This window comes from Rhineura floridana, chromosome 13, assembly GCF_030035675.1.
Source record: "Rhineura floridana isolate rRhiFlo1 chromosome 13, rRhiFlo1.hap2, whole genome shotgun sequence".
NCBI classification, from domain to species: Eukaryota; Metazoa; Chordata; class Lepidosauria; order Squamata; family Rhineuridae; genus Rhineura; species Rhineura floridana.
In genome coordinates, this window is record NC_084492.1 from 3,139,297 (window position 1) to 3,156,349 (window position 17,053).

Genomic DNA, 17,053 nt, shown 5'->3' on the forward strand with positions numbered 1-17,053 from the left:
TAGGAAAAAGAAACCAAATGCACAGATATAAGATGGGGGATACTTTGCTCAGCAGTAGTACGTACGAGAAGGATTTTAGGATTGTTGTTGATCACAAGCTTAACATGAGCCACAGTGTGATGTGGCTGCAAAAAAGGCAAATGGTATTTTAGGTTGCATTAACAGAAGTATCATTTCCAGATTGCATGAAGTATTGGTTCCCCCCTATTTGGAACTGGTTAGGCCTCATCTTTACTGCATCCAGTTCTGGACACCGCACTTTAAGAAGGATGCAAACAAACTGGAACAGGTTCAGAGGAGGGCAACAAGAATGGTCAGGGGTTTGTGAGGTGAAAAGTTTCAGAATCCCTGTTTTAAGGAAAAGAAGTAGATGTTGTAAAAAAGGAAATGTGGACAGTATGCTGTCTTTACCCACAAGCCATGAGAAGGGTAAGTGCTCCTTGATTTGCAAATACAACAGGGTGGCTAAAAGGTTGTAACTCTTGTTACTTATTGATATTTAGTGTATGTTCTTAGTGTATCTTTGTATTTTTGCTGTATTTCTTAAGACACTGCAATAATTAGCTGTTTAGTTGCTGGAATAATTTTAGAAATAAAGCAGTTTTTTGGTTGTTGATGTGTTACAGCTAAAAGTGTAAGCTCTGATATGAGGTGGGAAGTTCCCAGTTCAAACCTTACCTCAGCCAGACACTAGGTGGCCTTAAGCAAGTATTCTTTCAATTCCTTCCCCTGCAATATAGATGTACTGGCCTGCCTTACAGGCTGGCCATAAGAATTTTTAAAGTGATGTTTGTGAAGTGAATTGAGTGCACAGAAAAAACTCTAGATAAATTGTTTGTTTATTTATTTATATTCTTGCTGCTATCTACTGGCACAGCTTCTCTTCAGAATCAAAATTTGCCTGTAAGGAGAAGCCTGTTGTTCAGAATTGCTTTTCAACAGAGTCTCTACACAGATAGGGTCTATTAATTGCTTTTCCTCATTCACTGTTGCAGCAGGTTTCTGTTTTGGATAGATGTCAATGTTCAGGACCACTTACATCCTTCTTCATTCCTACAAGAGCTTTTATTTTCTTAACTGCCCTCTCTTCCCATAATGACATTCCCAGTCAGCATTTGGCAAGGCTGTTATATGTAAAAGCTATCAGGATATCCTGTGGTGCTTAGTAAAGGCAAGTACTGTCACCAGCGCTAACTGGAAACGTACCCTAACCTCTAATGTGGGGGTGGGGACCTTTTCAGCCTATCTTTATCTCCCCCATGGTCCAACACTGACAGGTGAGCAAAGCAACCCACCTGTCAGTCATCTGATGTCATGATGATATCAGGTGACTGATAGGTGGACTATCTCATCCACCTGTCAAAGCTAATCCATGGGGGAGGGGTCTCCCCTGTCAGAGGCAGGATGCTTCTGAATGCCAGTTGCTGGAAACTGCAGGAGGGAAGAGTGCTGTTGCACTCAAGTCCTGCTTGTGGGCTTCCCATAGACATCTGGTTGGTCACTGTCAGACCAAGATGGGCCAATGGCTTGATCCAGCAGTCTCTTCTTATGTTCTTAAGGCAGTGCATTCCCCACAGGAAGTGTGCTGGCAAAGCAGCCCCCAGCAGGCTGAACCCCACCCATCTGCTGATGTCACCCAGTGGTGTCAACCAATGGACAGGTGGGTGTGGTTTGGAAGAAATAGCCTTGCTTGGACCCCCTGCTGGGAGTCAGAGCTTCTCCACTCCTGCTGTAGCGCCTGGCAGGATTATTCAGTGCTTCTCTGAGTTTTGGCTGTCTCCCAGACCTTGCAGCAATGTGTGGCTGTCTAGACCTGCCCTTGAGTGCAGAAGAGGTTCTGCAGCGTGGGGGACACAGTGAAGGGCTGTACGAATGACAAGAAAGCACACCACTGATTCCTGTACTTTTTGTTCAATTTGATTTCAGCAACTATACCAGATCCTGACAGACTTTGATATTCGATTTTATATGTATGAATTGCTCAAGGTAAGTGTTCATGGTCAGTTTGAAAGGTCACTCTTGGTTTCTGGTTTTTGTCAAGTGGGGTTATGTATAATGGATGAAGATCAAATTTAATCAGTATTTTCATAAAATTAAAAGTAGACATCTCGGAACCCAACTTGAGAGCTGTGCTGGCTCGTTTGCTTTGCATTGTATTCGTGGCACATGCAGTTAGGCTTGGGTCAGAAGCACTGCAAAATCAGGAAACTCCAAAGGATATCTGTGGAACCCCCTACATGTGCTGTGCTAGGCCAGAGCTAGAGTGAGAGACTGTGTGTGTAAATCACTATTCCCACCCCCCCACTTTTAAAAAACAACAACCATACATGGTTTATTGAAGGCAGATGAGCAGGTATCGAGCAAAGGGCACTTTTTCATCACTCTGCTCTAGTTCACAGAAAGAGTAGAAAAGGTGGTCGACTGATGCTGTACCGCTTTGGATTACAGGATTCCTCCACAGCAAACTAGCATGTTGGTGCAAAGGGGAGACTAGAAAGTTTCCCCTGACATATTAGCTTTCTGTATGGAAGTATATTGCACGGAGGAGCAGGTGAGTCTCACCTGCAGTCTGAAGTAGTGCAGTAACCCAGACACAGAGGGTGAGATCCAACTAGTCACAAGTTACTTAAGGACACAGATTTCAGTGGGTTTCCTCCGAATGTGGCTAACATTGGATATCGCCCACATTTATCTCATTTGCTGTTTGAGAACTAGGCCACAAAGCAAGTCTGCATCTCCCTCCAGTATTGTTTGAGTACCTGGGCAACTTTTGCTGCTCAAAGAATAGTTATATTGCTGAACTTTGTTCTTCCCTTTATTGTATTGAGTCATTATAGAATTGGGTTATCCTGTTTCCTGCCCTTTTTTAAAATGCAGGCAGGTTTTGTTTTAAAGAAAAGTGGGAAGTGGAGAAATAGCACAGCTCTCAGATCTGAAAACTTCCTTATGGGCAACATTAAGTCTTGTTTGCTTCTCCAGAATACTTCAGAAGCCCTCTGGGACTTCTTGTGCCCACAACTATCTTTTCAAATAGATTAAAGATGTGTTGGTGCCTCTGTTGATATATAGAGAATTCCTTCATATTCCTAAACCCCTTCAGGCTCTGTAGGGAAGGAAAGGCAGGTCAAAAGAGCTATAGAAGTGAATCAGCAGCACAGCATGCAACTTTGGAAAACAGTGTACATTTGACTATTCGTAGTTGTTCTTTTCAGAGATCCTCAACAGTCAATGGATTTTACTTTCTGACTTTTTTCTCCCAATGCACCAAAAATTACTCCCAAGTTTGACCCTGATAGTTTCTGCTGCCTGGCTTCATTTTCTTCCATTATATATTTCACAATTCTCAAATATAAAGCAGCCTCTAAATAAATTTTGCAGGCTTAGAAAACAAGCTTATCTTGTAAAGCCACAGGTGCTGGTGACGCTCTGGAAACATGCACCACTTTTGTCCTGGCAAAGAGCAGCTATGACAAATTTTTGAACCCAACTGGGAAGAGTGGCAGAGGGCAAAGCAGCAGCCACTGAAACTGCAGTAGCCTGGAGAGACTGCGTGGGTCCTGCGTAATCTTGTTGTCTGACTAGCCAGTACTGCAGCTTTAATCTTGAAAGTGGTCTGCACCCAGAGACCCACATCATGGCTCCTTCTAGAAATATGAATGTTTGTTTGTTTGTAAGCAAACCTTGGTCTCGGCGGGCTTGGCTTGGCTATCTCCACGTTAAGAGTCCAGGGTCTTACAGTAGGCAAGAGTTAGGGGAAATGGTTGCCTGCTCTGCATGGTTCCTTCCAAGGTACGTGCTCAGGATTAGGCTTCTGGTGGGACTAACTAAACACTTGATAACGCCTTCCACATGGCAGTGTGTGGCATCCATGTTGGGCTTCTTCAAGCTGGGGAGAAAAACTGGCACATAGCCAGATATTCAGCTGTTACAGTGTCATCAGTGAGAAGGTTTAATCTTCCTTGTGTTGGGTGTTAATTTCTACATATCTCTGGCAGGCTTTGGATTACTGTCACAGCATGGGAATCATGCATAGAGATGTCAAACCTCATAACGTCATGATAGACCACCAACAGAAAAAGGTAACGGAACAGAAAAGCATTTGAGGGGTCCTTTACGCTTTGCTATGGCTGAGTTGTTGTGATTAGATTTATTACTCACTCTTCACAAGTATGTCCCAGGACAGGTCACAACAGCATAATAATAATAAATAATAATAGTAATAATATTTAATTTGTGTGTCGCCTATCTGGCAGATAGCCACTCTAGTCGACGTACATTAAAATGGGATAAAATACAATAGTATCAAATGCAATTATTAAAAATACATTATTAAAACAGTTTAAACAAATTACAATCACAAGTAGAGAGTATACATCTCAAGTGTCAAAAGGTGAAGAGGTGTGTCTTCAGCATACTGCGAAAACTACAGGAAGATGCCAGACACCTCTGTGGGAAAGAAATTTCCTTACTATAGAGTAGGGCCTCTGCCCCCCATTTCTGTGTCTTGGAGGTAAGCCTCCATTACTGGATGCCTCACATTGCTCGGTCATAAGCCATGGCTCTTCATGTTTTTGAGGCTTAAGCTGTTATTTAGGGTGGCCCAAACTCTTTCCTGGTGGCCTCCCCAGTTTTGCATGTATCTCGGTTCTGAGCTGTTCCCTCTTTTGAACATGTGGGTGATCTACAAGCCCTTTACCATATGTTCTGAAGGAATAATATCACTGGGGGATGTGGGGAGGAATTATGGGGTTTGGGTTTAGCTTCTCTTTCTCCAAAACAGCCAGCAACCTGCTTTAACCAGGGGTACTGTGTTAAGGTGAAGACCTGTGGCTCAACGGTTAGAACATCTGCTTTGCGCATAGAAGGTCGCAAGTTGAATCCCCGCTGGCATCTCCAGGTGGGGCTGGGAGAGACCCCTGCCTGCAACCCTGGAGTGCCACTGCCAGTTGGTGCGCATAATCCTGAGCTAAATGGGCCAATGGGTCTGACTTAGTATAAGGCAGCTTCCTTGCTTCCTGTGTTAGCTTTTTTTACCCATTTTCTAATTTCTTTTTAATTAAAATGGCTTACATAATAAAATAATTACTTGCAAAATCACAAGATTACAGCAACAGGATAACACTTAAAATAATTTATTTAAGAGCAGCAGACCAAATGCATAAAGCAATACACCAGTTGTTAAAAGTTAGCTGGAATTAAAAAAAATTCAACAGCCATCTAAAAATACACAGATGGAGACTGGCAGATCTCCAGTGGATGGGTGTTCCCTAATCTAGGTGCAACTACCAAGAAGGCCCTGTCTCTTAATACCCACCTGTCTAGTTACACATAGGAACGAAACACAGAGAAGGATCTCTGATGCCAGTCTTAAAGGCTGGGTGAGTACATACGAAAGTAGGTGATTTCTGAGATAATCTGGCCTGAGCCCTTTGGGAGGTCAACTTGTGTAGGTGGCTGAAGGGGAATGGGAAGCAGCCCTCCTGGATGCAAGATGGGAGCTGCAAACAGAGTGCTGTTAGACCTAGAGAGCTAAGCACCTGCCTTTCCTCTTCAACCTCCATAACCATCACCTGCTTTGCAAATTCTCTCAACTTTCCTTGGGACCCTGCATTTCCTTTCCAGGCCTTCCTGTCTGTTTCATTCTGTGATCTCCTGGTCAGCGCTGATGTTGCATGAAAACCAGACAGCCCCGGTTTCCTCCAGCCTGCCTGCCATATGAGTACCTAACATTGCCAGCTTTTGTACTCCTTCCTTTGAAGGACTGCTCTCTGAGAGTGGGGAATGAGTAGAGGAGAAAACACCTTTGTTTGGGGCTTTATCTAACACAGAGCTTGTGTTAGATAAAGCTTGCTAGCAATGGCCCTGCACCCTTAGGAGGTACATGACAATGAGGCAGGAAGCCCAGCATGTGCTGGGAGCACCACCTGTATCCTCTGCGGAGGTTCTTGCCCTTGCAGCTGTCCCTGTGTATTAACATGGATTGGGGCCTCCTGGCTTAGCTGTGCTTTCCCACACATGCTTGCAGCTAGTCCCAGTTTTCTGGCATTCAGGTTAACTTTCCTTTTAGGAGGCTGGTGGTTTATGATTAGCAACTGAGTCATCCAACAATACATAATCTGACCAGTTTCACAGGGCTAATTTAACAAGGCACAGCAAATGAGAGGAGCTGGGCACCAGCCTGGCCAGCAGTTGTGCAAGTTCCATTTGAAGTGTTGCGCAGGTTCCTTGACTGTCTTGTGTGTTTACAGTTGCGGCTCATAGACTGGGGCTTGGCAGAATTCTACCATCCAGCTCAGGAATACAACGTCCGCGTGGCCTCGAGGTACTTCAAAGGGCCAGAGCTCCTCGTGGATTACCAAGTAAGACTTTGCTCCTCAGTCTGAAATGCTAGTGGGTACCAATGCTACAGTGCCCCTCTCACAGTAAAGGGCCACCAAACCACCTAAGGGTGACAAATGGGGAGGGCATGTGGAGAGGCGTTCTTAGTGGCTGCTTCCATACTGGAACTCTCTGGGCGGTTATAATCTGAGCCTGGCAATTTCAGGCTCCTTATCCATTCAGCTCCTTTAAAAACTGTTAATCTGCTGTTGGCATAAAAGATTCGATGAAATACAACTTTGAAGAGCCCTGGTTCCTGCTTTTGACCCCACTAAAGTCCTTCCTGATGTGGTTTTTTTTCTTAGTTGGTTGGGATTATCTTTTTCCCAGTTCAGAACTGTGTGAGAGAGGTGGCTACTGTGGTTGGGAGGAGGCCACAGAGGCGTTCCTCTTGTAGCACTTAGGTCTTTGCAGGAGGAGGGTATTTCTATAGGTGTGGAGGAGGAATACATAACTGCCAAAGAGGCCTTTAAGGCCGGCATTGTGGGATTGGGTGGGGAAGAAGCAGAAAGAATCATTGGGTTGTATTCAGCTAAGTCCTACTGAAATTAATGAACATAAGTTGGTCATTCCAGTTTAATTGGTTTAGTCTGAGTAGGACTAGCATTGAATGCCACCCAATTCAACCAGATTGAATAGTAAGTGGGGAAAATGTTATAGGGCAGAGATATTCCTTTCAGTAGACTTTTCTTAGAATAGAAGTGCAGTGTCTTCAGCCCCAGATGTATATTGCCTATGTACATTGTGGGTAGAGGACTGTAGTTCAAAACAGGAGGGCAGAGAATTGATTACAGTGTGGAAGTGAGAAAGAGAAAATCACGGGGTAAAAAAAATGTGAGAGTTTGAGAAATGTGGCACTGCAACAGAACTGGTAACAAGGAATGACCAGACTGGGTCAGAACTTGAGGGCAAACAATATACATCTGATCCAGAGCCAATGAATCTAAGCCTTTTTATATTTATTTATTATTTGATTTATATCCCGCCTTTGCTCCCAGCAGAAACCCAGCTGGGGGACAACTGGGGAATTTTTGGGGAACAGATGGTGATAACTAGTTTAGACAGGACTAGTTCCCTGCAGTCAGGAAAGAGAAGCGGTGGTGGTAATAATTTGAAAGCTGTTCCCCTCCAGATATTGGAACATTACCCACATATAACGTTTGTAGCTAATATATAGCTTTTAAGTAGCTGTGCTTCCAAAACCCAAATTGTAGTTGCCCTTAGAAAAGGGCAGAAGTGTCTACAGAAACCTGAGTGCTTTTTCTGCTCTTCTCCACCCCCAGATGTACGACTATAGCTTAGACATGTGGAGCTTAGGCTGTATGCTGGCCAGCATGATATTCCGAAAAGAGCCCTTTTTCCATGGCCAAGACAACTACGACCAGGTGAGAGAAATGATGGCATAGAACAACTGGCAAAGGGAGGCTAGTTGCTGACCATGTCTTCTCTCTTCCTGCAGCTATCATGGCATGAATCAGGAGTTTTTCGTGGCAAAAGGATGTCACAGTTTGTAAGATATTCCTAATGTTTCTCAATGAAAAGTACTTTCTTAAAAGAATGCGCAAAATTTTGCATTTTCAGTTTGAGGCTGGCTGTACCCTTGGAGGCCAAAGCACTAAGATCTTGGGGGACAGGTGGTGTATCTTCCCTTGTGGCTGTCCAGTTGCAGAGTTTTACCTTTTCCCACTGCATATTTGGCGGGGGGGGGCTGCAGCAAGTCCTCACCGTCATGCCAGTATGGACTATTGGCTATTGTACCAGAGAGGATGCCACAAAATGTATGCAGAAACCCTATTTTAGGGGGATTCTTTGGGCAATTAAAAGAATCCTCAGAGTTGCGTCTTATACCTGCAAAACAATCCTTTGATGATGCAAAAATAGAAAGGGTCAGAGTTCAGGGTAATTAAGACAAAAAGGGATTGGAAAGAGCTGTTAAAGGACCTCTCCAGACTGAGTGAATGGAAGGTAAAATGGCAAATGCAATTCAGTATAAGCAACTGTAAAGCTATGCATATGATGGAGAATTTTATGTATTCAAACAAAAAGCAAGATATAGTAGGGCCCCACTTTTCGGCACCCCGCTAATATGGCAGCACCGGCGGGACGATCAGCTGTAGCGTGGGGAGCTCCAGCCGCCGTGCTCCAGCTGACAGCGATCAGCTGGAATGCACGAGCTCCCTGCGCTACAGCTGATTGCTGTCAGCTGGAGCACAGGAAGCTCACGCGCTACAGCTGAGCGCGCCTGCTGGAATGCAGTAGGGCCCCACTTTCCGGCGGTTTTTGCTTTTTGGCGGTGGCCTGGAACATAACCTGCCGTATGAGTGGGGCCCTACTGTATATTCTTTTATAAAGGTTTATAACATTTTAATAAGTTCAGTAGCCAGCCAGAAGCTTTTTTCTTCCTGGAGCTGTCTTCCCTGACGGTGCTGGTTTGTTCGCAACAGTTTGAACTCTATTAGATAAGATAACACTGAACATCCTTGTGCTCTCCAAGACGTAGGAAGGATTGCATTAGCTGGGTTGCTTAGCTCACAGTGAAAACTTTTATGTGAAGTACTGAACATTGCCAAATTGATCAGAACATAATGCATAACGTGCAATGCCTATGCAATGCCAATGCAATACTATGCAATGTCTTTGTAATGCCTACGTAATGCTTAGTTGAAGCCTCCTGATTGGGAGATGCTAATTTCTTTGTCCTGAAAAGTATAAAAAAACCCTGGCAAGCAGTGCCAAGTTGCAGTTCTCCACTCACTCAGAGAGAGACTGACCAAGCCTTGCCATCCAATAAAGGCCTACCTTTTTGCTGCAAGCCTGTGTCTTCAATTCCCTCAAGGACCCCCAGTCCAACGAATTACAAAATTCCCTGTCACATATTGGAGCAAAAAATCTTTTCACTCATGGGGTCTGAAGTGGTGGTTGTAGTGAGTAGCTCAGTAAAGATATCAACCCAGTGTGTGACAGCTGTGAAAAAGGCAAATTCCATACCAGGATTAATTAGGAAAGGTATTGAAAATAAAACTGCAAATATAATACTGTTATACAATTCTATGGTGCGGCCACATTTGGAATACTGTGTAGAGTTCTTGTCGCCTCACCTCAAAAACGATATTGTAGAGTTGGAAAAGGGCAACCGGAATGATCAAGGGGATGGAGCGACTCCCTTACGAGGAAAGGTTGCAGCATTTGGGGCTTTTTAGTTTAGAGAAAAGGCAAGTAAGAGATGACATAATAGAGGCGTATAAAATTATTCATGGCATGGGGAAAGTGGATAGAGAAAAGTTTTTCTCCCTCTCATAACACGAGAACATCCAATGAAGCTGAATGTTAGAAGACTCAGAACAGGCAAAAGAAAGTACTTCTTCACACCACAAATATTTATACTGTGGAATTCGTTCCCACAAGAGACAGTGATGGCCACCAACTTGGATGGCTTTAAAAGAGGCTTAAACAGATTCATGGAGGTTAAGGCTATCACTGATTACTAATCCACAGTAGGAGGCAGTACACTTCTGAATATCAGTTGCTGGAAATCGCAGGAGGGGAGAGTGCTTTTGTGTTTGCAGGCGTCCAATAGGCACCTGGTTGGCCACTGTTGAGAACAGGATGCTGGACTAAATGGGCCACTGGCCTGATTCAGCACGCTGCTCTCTTAGAGGAGAGTTCATCCTTACTTGCTGCTTGGTAAAACTCCATTATGAACCTTCTTTTGACCAGCAATAAAGTACGGTAACTCTAGGAGGAATAGGGCTACTGCCATTGCCATTGGGATGTGGTTCAGAAGATTATGGGTGTGCTGCTGCTTTCCAGCTTGTCCTTGTAACCTTGTGTGGTCCATCTGGCCATGTAGAGGCTTCTCATTGCTACTGCCAGAACTGTGCCAGGGTGGCTTCTGCCCCAGCACAGGAGGCAGCCACAATTCTGAAGCAGAAAGCAAGGCTGTCATCAGAAGCCTGAGTTTCATGTGCCTCTGCTGGCTTCCTGTTCTGTAGGGTCAGAGCTTCCACGAAAGCCTGTTCTTGAGTCTCCCAGTGTGTGTTATCAATCAGAGCAATGCTTGGGAATTCACTAAAATTTCAAGAATGCCAACAACTATATCAGAATAAACTTTAAAAGATAAAAATAGTTTCATTCAATGAGGCTATGTCCGAGTGGAAAAATTGAAAATACATGAGTACAATAACTAAGAATAAGAAACATCTTAACCAGAATTTCTATCAGCATTCAACAGATAAGAATTCAAACAACTTTTAAGCTATCAAAAATAAAATATCTGTAACCAGTCACCTATGTTGTTTATTGGACAAACCCATATAATTTTATTCACATAATTCTAATGTTGTATCTTTTAAAAAATACCTAATTTGGAGTAAAAGAGGTTCTGAATTCAAGGCAGAATTTAATAGCCTGTTTAGCATATTTTAACCTCGGCAATCTAACTCTTGCCTTGATCATTCTTATAGAGCCAATAAGCTATTGTGGTTTTGCCTTTAACATGTATAATCTGTGGAGGCAAACTCCAGGGAGTTGTAGTCCAAAATATATGGATGGCACCAGGTGAAGGCGGTCCTTACAATCATGGAATCATAGAATAGTAGAGTTGGAAGGGGCCTATAGGCCCATCAAGTCCAACCCCCTGCTCAATGCAGGAACCCAAATCAAAGCATTCCCAACAGATGGCTGTCCAGCTGCCTCTTGAATGCCTCCAGTGTCACAGAGCCCACTACCTCTCTAGGTAATTGGTTCCATTGTCGTATGGCTCTAACAGTTAGGAAGTTTATCCTGATGTCCAGTCGAAATCTGGCTTCCTGCAACTTGAGCCCATTATTCCGTGTCCTGCACTCTGGGACAATCGAGAAGAGATCCCGGCCCTCCCCTATATGACAACCTTTCATGTACTTGAAGAGTGCTACCATATCTCCCCTCAATCTTCTCTTCTCCAGCCTAAACATGCCCAGTTCCTTCAGTCTCTCCTCATAGGACTTTGTTTCCAGTCCCCTGATCCTTGTTGCCCTCCTCTGAACCTGTTCCAGCTTGTCTGCATCCTTGAAATGCGGAGACCAGAACTGGACTCAGTATTCAAGATGAGGCCTAACCAGTGTTGAATAGAAGGGACCAATACTTCACACGATTTGGAAACTATACTTCTGTTAATGCAGCCTAATATAGCATTTGCCTTTTTTTGCAGCCACATCGCACTGTTGGCTCATATTCAGCTTGTGATCAATGACAATTCCAAGATTCTTCTCACATGTCGTATAGCATGTAGTATTCCCCATCTTATAACTGTGCATTTGGTTTCTTTTTCCTAAGTGTAGAACTTTGCATTTATCCCTGTTGAATTTCATTCAGTTGTTTTCAGCCCAATGCCCCAGCCTATCAAGGTCCCTTTGAATTTTGTTTCTGTCTTCCACGGTATTAGCTATGCCCCCCATTTTTATATCATCTGCAAATTTGATAAGCATGCTCCGTACCTCCTCATCCAAGTTGTTAATAAAAATGTTGAAGAGCACTGGGCCCTGGAGCGAGCCCTGTGGTACCCCACTTGTTACTTCCGCCCAGTTTGAGAAGGAGCCATTGATAAGCACTCTTTGAGTACGATTCTGGAGCCAGCTGTGGATCGACCTGATAGTTGTTCCATCCAGCCCACATTTAGCTAGTTTGCTAATCAGAATATCATGGGGCAGAAGTCAAGATATATTATGTCCACAGCATTCCCACAGTCTACAAGGGAGGTTACCTGATCAAAAAACGAGATAAGATTAGTTTGGCAGGATTTGTTCTTCATAAATCCATGTTGGCTCCTAGTAATCACTGCATTGCTTTCAAGTGCTTACAGATTGACTGCTTTATAATCTGCTCCAGAATTTTCCCAGGGATTGATGTCAGGCTGACTGGTCTGTAGTTCCCTGGTTCCTCCTTCTTGCCCTTTTTGAAGATTGGGACTATATTAGCTCTCCTCCAGTCATCCGGCACTTCACCCATCCTCCACAATTTCACAAAGATAGTAGACAGCAGTTCTGAGAGTTCTTCAGCCAGTCCTTTCAATACTCCAGGATGCAGTTTATCGGGCTCTGGAGATTTGAACTCGAAAGGGTGGCATCCCATATGGGCTTATTTAACTAACAAGAAGTCTTTGGAGGTGCATGAGAGAGAGAACATACAAAATGGAGAAACTCCATCTGCATGCCGAAGTCATGTACAGTTTCAAGCCTGCTTGCACAGATGATTCAGTACAAAAGGTGTCCCTTGCCTCTGCCTGGCTCCTGCCTATCATTCTTACATTGGCAGCTTTTTTTGTTGTTGCTAGCATTACATATCTCTTTTTTATTTCAGTTGGTTCGTATTGCAAAGGTTCTGGGTACAGATGAATTATATGGTTATCTGAAGAAGTACCACATAGAACTGGATCCTCACTTCAATGATATCTTGGGACAGTAAGTTTGCTGTGGCATGTTTGTTTTGTTGTGTGGAGACACTTAGCAGGAAGTATGGGGTCTCTTCTTTTTTCCTGGTACAAAAGAGCAAGGTGGGATTGATTTGCTGTTGGCCCCATCCAGGAACCTGATCTGGGTAGGCCGTCCTTTCCTTCATTTCCCCTGTCTCGGAGCCTTCCCTTCATGTGACTGGTGAAGGGGCCTGATATCTGTTGGGCAGGCTTTTCTGTAGCCTCCGGGTTCCTAACACTAACCATCCTTAACAGATTTTGCTCTTTACTTCTCCGTGTCCTGTGGGCTTTTAGTATTGTGTTTTCTCGGTAGTACTGTCTCCTGCATTCCTCATTTTGTGGTACTGTTAAATGGCTGAAAACAAGGTATGTGTGGACTGCATGTTTCCCCAAGGTATTTTATAGTGGCCCCACAGACTGTTGGTAGTATCCAAAGAAACTATTTTGTCTCTTTGTAAAGAGAGAGGAAAATCCTAGCCTACAATGTTGCAGAGGAAATGTGGAACTACTGTGGGGTAGCTAATCTGTGGACCTCTCAGATGTTGTTGAACTACAGCTCCCATCCTTGGCCAAGGGCCATGCTGGCTGCTGTGGCTGCTGGGAGTTAGGAGTCTTAACAGGGTCTGGAGACCCAAAGGTTAGCCACCCCTTAAGGTTTGCAAAACAGATAGCAAATTAATTTAATGTTCACCCTGAAAGTGCCAATCATGATAAAGAGATGGGTGTGTGGTGACCATACCTCTTTTGAGGCTCTGGTGGGAGGGAATTTATTTCCTTTCCCAGCATGTGAGGAATGGCTTTTGAGTGGGAGCTTCCACTTCTACACATATGCAAGTTACACCTGTAGTAGGCAAGCTTGAAAAACATTGGGAGTTTTTTCTCATGCAGTCCAAAGGGTTTTTTGTGAAAAATTAAATTCAGGTATTTGTGTATTTATGGTGGAACAACCATCAAATTTGGGATATTTATTTCACTGCCTGGATTAGACAGATCCCATCAGTGATGGCATTGTTTTCACATACTCTTCTCCTAAGCACAATCCCTCTGTCAACTTCATTCTCATAAGAATTGGGATCAAAGCACACATGCCCAGCTCCAGCAGTGGCCCAGGGCACTGGCTGAGGGCCCAAGAGCACAGAAGGGCCCCTCACTGGCCCTAGTGGCATGGGATTTGCTGCCTGTTGCCAACCCAATTCTATTCCAAGGGACTGGAAGGCCATTCCATCGCCTGTTTCTCCCCCCCCCCCACTAGTTTCTCTTTTTTTCCAATTTGCGAGGGTGGAGGGAAAATTGAGGGGTTAATATCATAGAGATGAAAAGCTGAGCCAAAGGGTCTCCTCAACTTGGCCATTTTCTGGCTCACTGCTGGTGTTGAGGAGATTGAGCTACTGGCCTCCAGTGGTATTAACCCCTTAAATGCCCTCCAGCAGAAGGAAAGAGTGTCGGCTGTAACAGCAGCTCCAAGCCAGGCTAGATCATGGAAGAGCAAAGGAGGAAGAGGAGGCTTCCTTATGTGGTGTGCTCTGCTGTGGGGCAAGTGGCAGGGGCTCAGTGGCATGGCTTTGAATGCCCCCAACATGCTCACAGGCCTGCAAGTGAAGGTTTGGCATTCTCTCTCCCTCTCTCTCTCTCTCTCCCCCTCCCCCCCATTTGAATCCTGTGTCACCCCATTCTTTCTATTCGAGTTTTGTTTTATTTTGAACGGGTAAGGCCAAGAGCCAGTGTGGTGTAGTGGTTAAGGTGTTGGACTACAGCCTGGGAGACAAGGGTTCAAATCCCCACACAGCCATGAAGCTCACTGGGTGACCTTGGGCCAGTCACTGCCTCTCAGCCTCATGAAAACCCTCTTTATAGGGTCGCCATAAGTCGGAATCGACTTGAAGGCAGTACAATATATATATATATATATATATAAAAGGCCAAGAGGGAGGAGCATGGTTCGAGGAAGAAAGCAAGAGAGCAAGGGCCCCACTGATATCCTTTGCCCCCAGAAAACTAGAGTCTGCCCTGAAAGCAAGAATTTATTTCAGATGGGTTTAGCTGATGTTGATGTCTCCATATGCAAGCTCTTGGAGAAATATGATTGATAGTGAATAGGTGTAATAAGGAACTTGAGGGCAAGACCTTTGGGGTTACATATGTGCATATGTCCTTCGTATAGATACTCAGCTCATAAAAATTGTTATATGGAATTTTTGTAAAAAAAAAAAGAAAAGAAAAGGATAAACAGCTCATCACCAAGTACGGAAAATGGATCTCCTTGGACTACATCTGGGTTAGTTCTTAGCTAGCTGCTTGTTGTCATGCAAGACATAGAATCATAGAATAGTAGAGTTGGATATACATATACAACCCAGTTAAATATTTTTGGCACTAAGCTCCTGCACTACTTCCTAAAGTGGTATTTAGCCACAAGACTAATGTTAATACAGCATTTTTGCCTAGGTGAATGAAGCTCTTCTGATGAAGTTTTTCCAGCTTCTAGGAAGACGCTGATGCTCCAAAAGTTTGATTTGTTTGTAGGTTGCACCTCTCAAAGACACATGCTCCTCATCTTGGGGTGAAGTGGGAAGGTTCCATGTTTAAATCCTGGCATCCCCTGATAATTCCAGGTAGCAGGTCCAGAAAAGCATGTATGTACTAGGAATAAGTGGCTTTTAGAGACTGTTACCCATTTCGTGCTTTAAATTTCTGCCCTGCCTGCAGTATAGCCAGTTAATGATGACCTGGTTCTGACCACACAGGTCTGCTGCCATTGCATCTAGTTTGCCCTGTACTGACTTTCCAACCTGTATTTCCCCAGTTCACATTGAAAATTGTAGTATAGAGTTATATGTGGCAACATTTCTGTGATGCTGGCAGTCTTAAGATTTTCACTAGCAAGCTATTTGTACAGCCAAGTATGCATTGGCAACTCCATGGAGTTCAAAAAATGGATTTTATTTCGCTTTGGGATTCACATTTTGTCTTGTGTTTTTAACAGTATAAAAGTGCACTGTTTCGTTTGAAAAAATAACTGGGTATAATATATCGATTTTTCATCAAATGATTCTGTGATTCTCAAGTGGTACTAGGACACCACCAAGTGGGTTATTATCCACCAATAGACTGAAGATGCAGAAAAAGTCAGGTTGCTTCTGGGAAGCTCCTCTCCCTGGAGCCTTAGTTCGTTTTTCTGCCTTGCTTGAACAGGTCATTTTTTTCCCTACCAAAGCTCTTCTGGCCCTTTGAATCCTTGGAAGGTTATGAGTGAGTTTATTTTTTAAAATATGGGAGTGTTTGGAGTGTGTATAACATACTTGGGATAAAGTGCATGCAGGGCTTCCCAGGGTTGCATGAGTAAATTGGGACTGTTTTTTCTGTTTGTACTAACTCCCCAGGATCATGGTTTACGCAGTGCATTTTACAGCTACTAAGCTGCCCAGCCAGCAGTAACCTTTTAATTCCCCTGATGAAATTAACATTTGTGAGTGAGTGTGCCCTCACTTATTAATTATACTGTGATTTCCCTGTGATTGTCCCCAGTTAATGAAATTCATCCTCTGATTTAGAACTAATTAATTCATTATATGATCACCAGCATTTAGTCCAACCAGGATTTTAAAGTAACTGTTAGTAATTAATTTTGCCATGCTAATTAATTTCCACTGATGTAAAAGAGGAAGTTAAACTAGTAATTGTGGAGATAAGGAAACTGCACAGCAGTGATAGATCTCCAGTCTGAGCAATCGAAGCTGAACAGAGACCTAGTGAATATTTCTGTAAAGCTCCCCCTCCCCCTCTGTTTGGTTACCTTGCACTCCAAAAGCCAACAATAATGACAAAAACTGCGGCAGGAAAGCAGGAGATAAGGAAGCTCCAAAGTGCTTTGAGGGTCTTAGTAATAGTGAGAAAAGTTGCACCCACCATGTTGAAATGTTAAAAGAAGCATTCAAGCAAGAGGAGAGCATGGAGCTAGCAAGTCTACAGTAGCAGCAATAGAGGTTAGCTCAGAAACATGCTATAGCCCTAACATGGTCACAGTAGTGACTTCTCACATGGGCAACAAAGAAAGTCTGATCAAGAACCCATCTGCAGTAGCAGGATATGGTGAGGATCAAAGGACAATGGAGGAAATCAGGCATGCACATTTGCAGGTGTTGGATGAGGAAGATTTATCTGAGGCAGAAGAGGAACTGCAAAGGGCTCCAGATCTGCAAACACGTATGTCTTCAGGCATTAGACAGC

At 43.8% G+C, this 17,053-nt stretch overlaps 1 protein-coding gene across 2 annotated transcripts in view; it reads left to right on the forward strand.

Annotated features, from left to right (window-relative positions):
* Positions 1–17,053, forward strand: part of CSNK2A2 (casein kinase 2 alpha 2) — an 87,663-nt gene that overhangs the window by 59,601 nt on the left and 11,009 nt on the right. For both annotated transcript variants that reach the window (XM_061593685.1, XM_061593684.1), the window contains exons 5-9: positions 1,927–1,986; positions 3,996–4,079; positions 6,249–6,359; positions 7,662–7,763; positions 12,715–12,815. In XM_061593685.1, the coding sequence (XP_061449669.1) occupies positions 1,927–1,986; positions 3,996–4,079; positions 6,249–6,359; positions 7,662–7,763; positions 12,715–12,815 (458 nt within the window). The remainder of the gene's footprint in view (positions 1–1,926; positions 1,987–3,995; positions 4,080–6,248; positions 6,360–7,661; positions 7,764–12,714; positions 12,816–17,053) is intronic.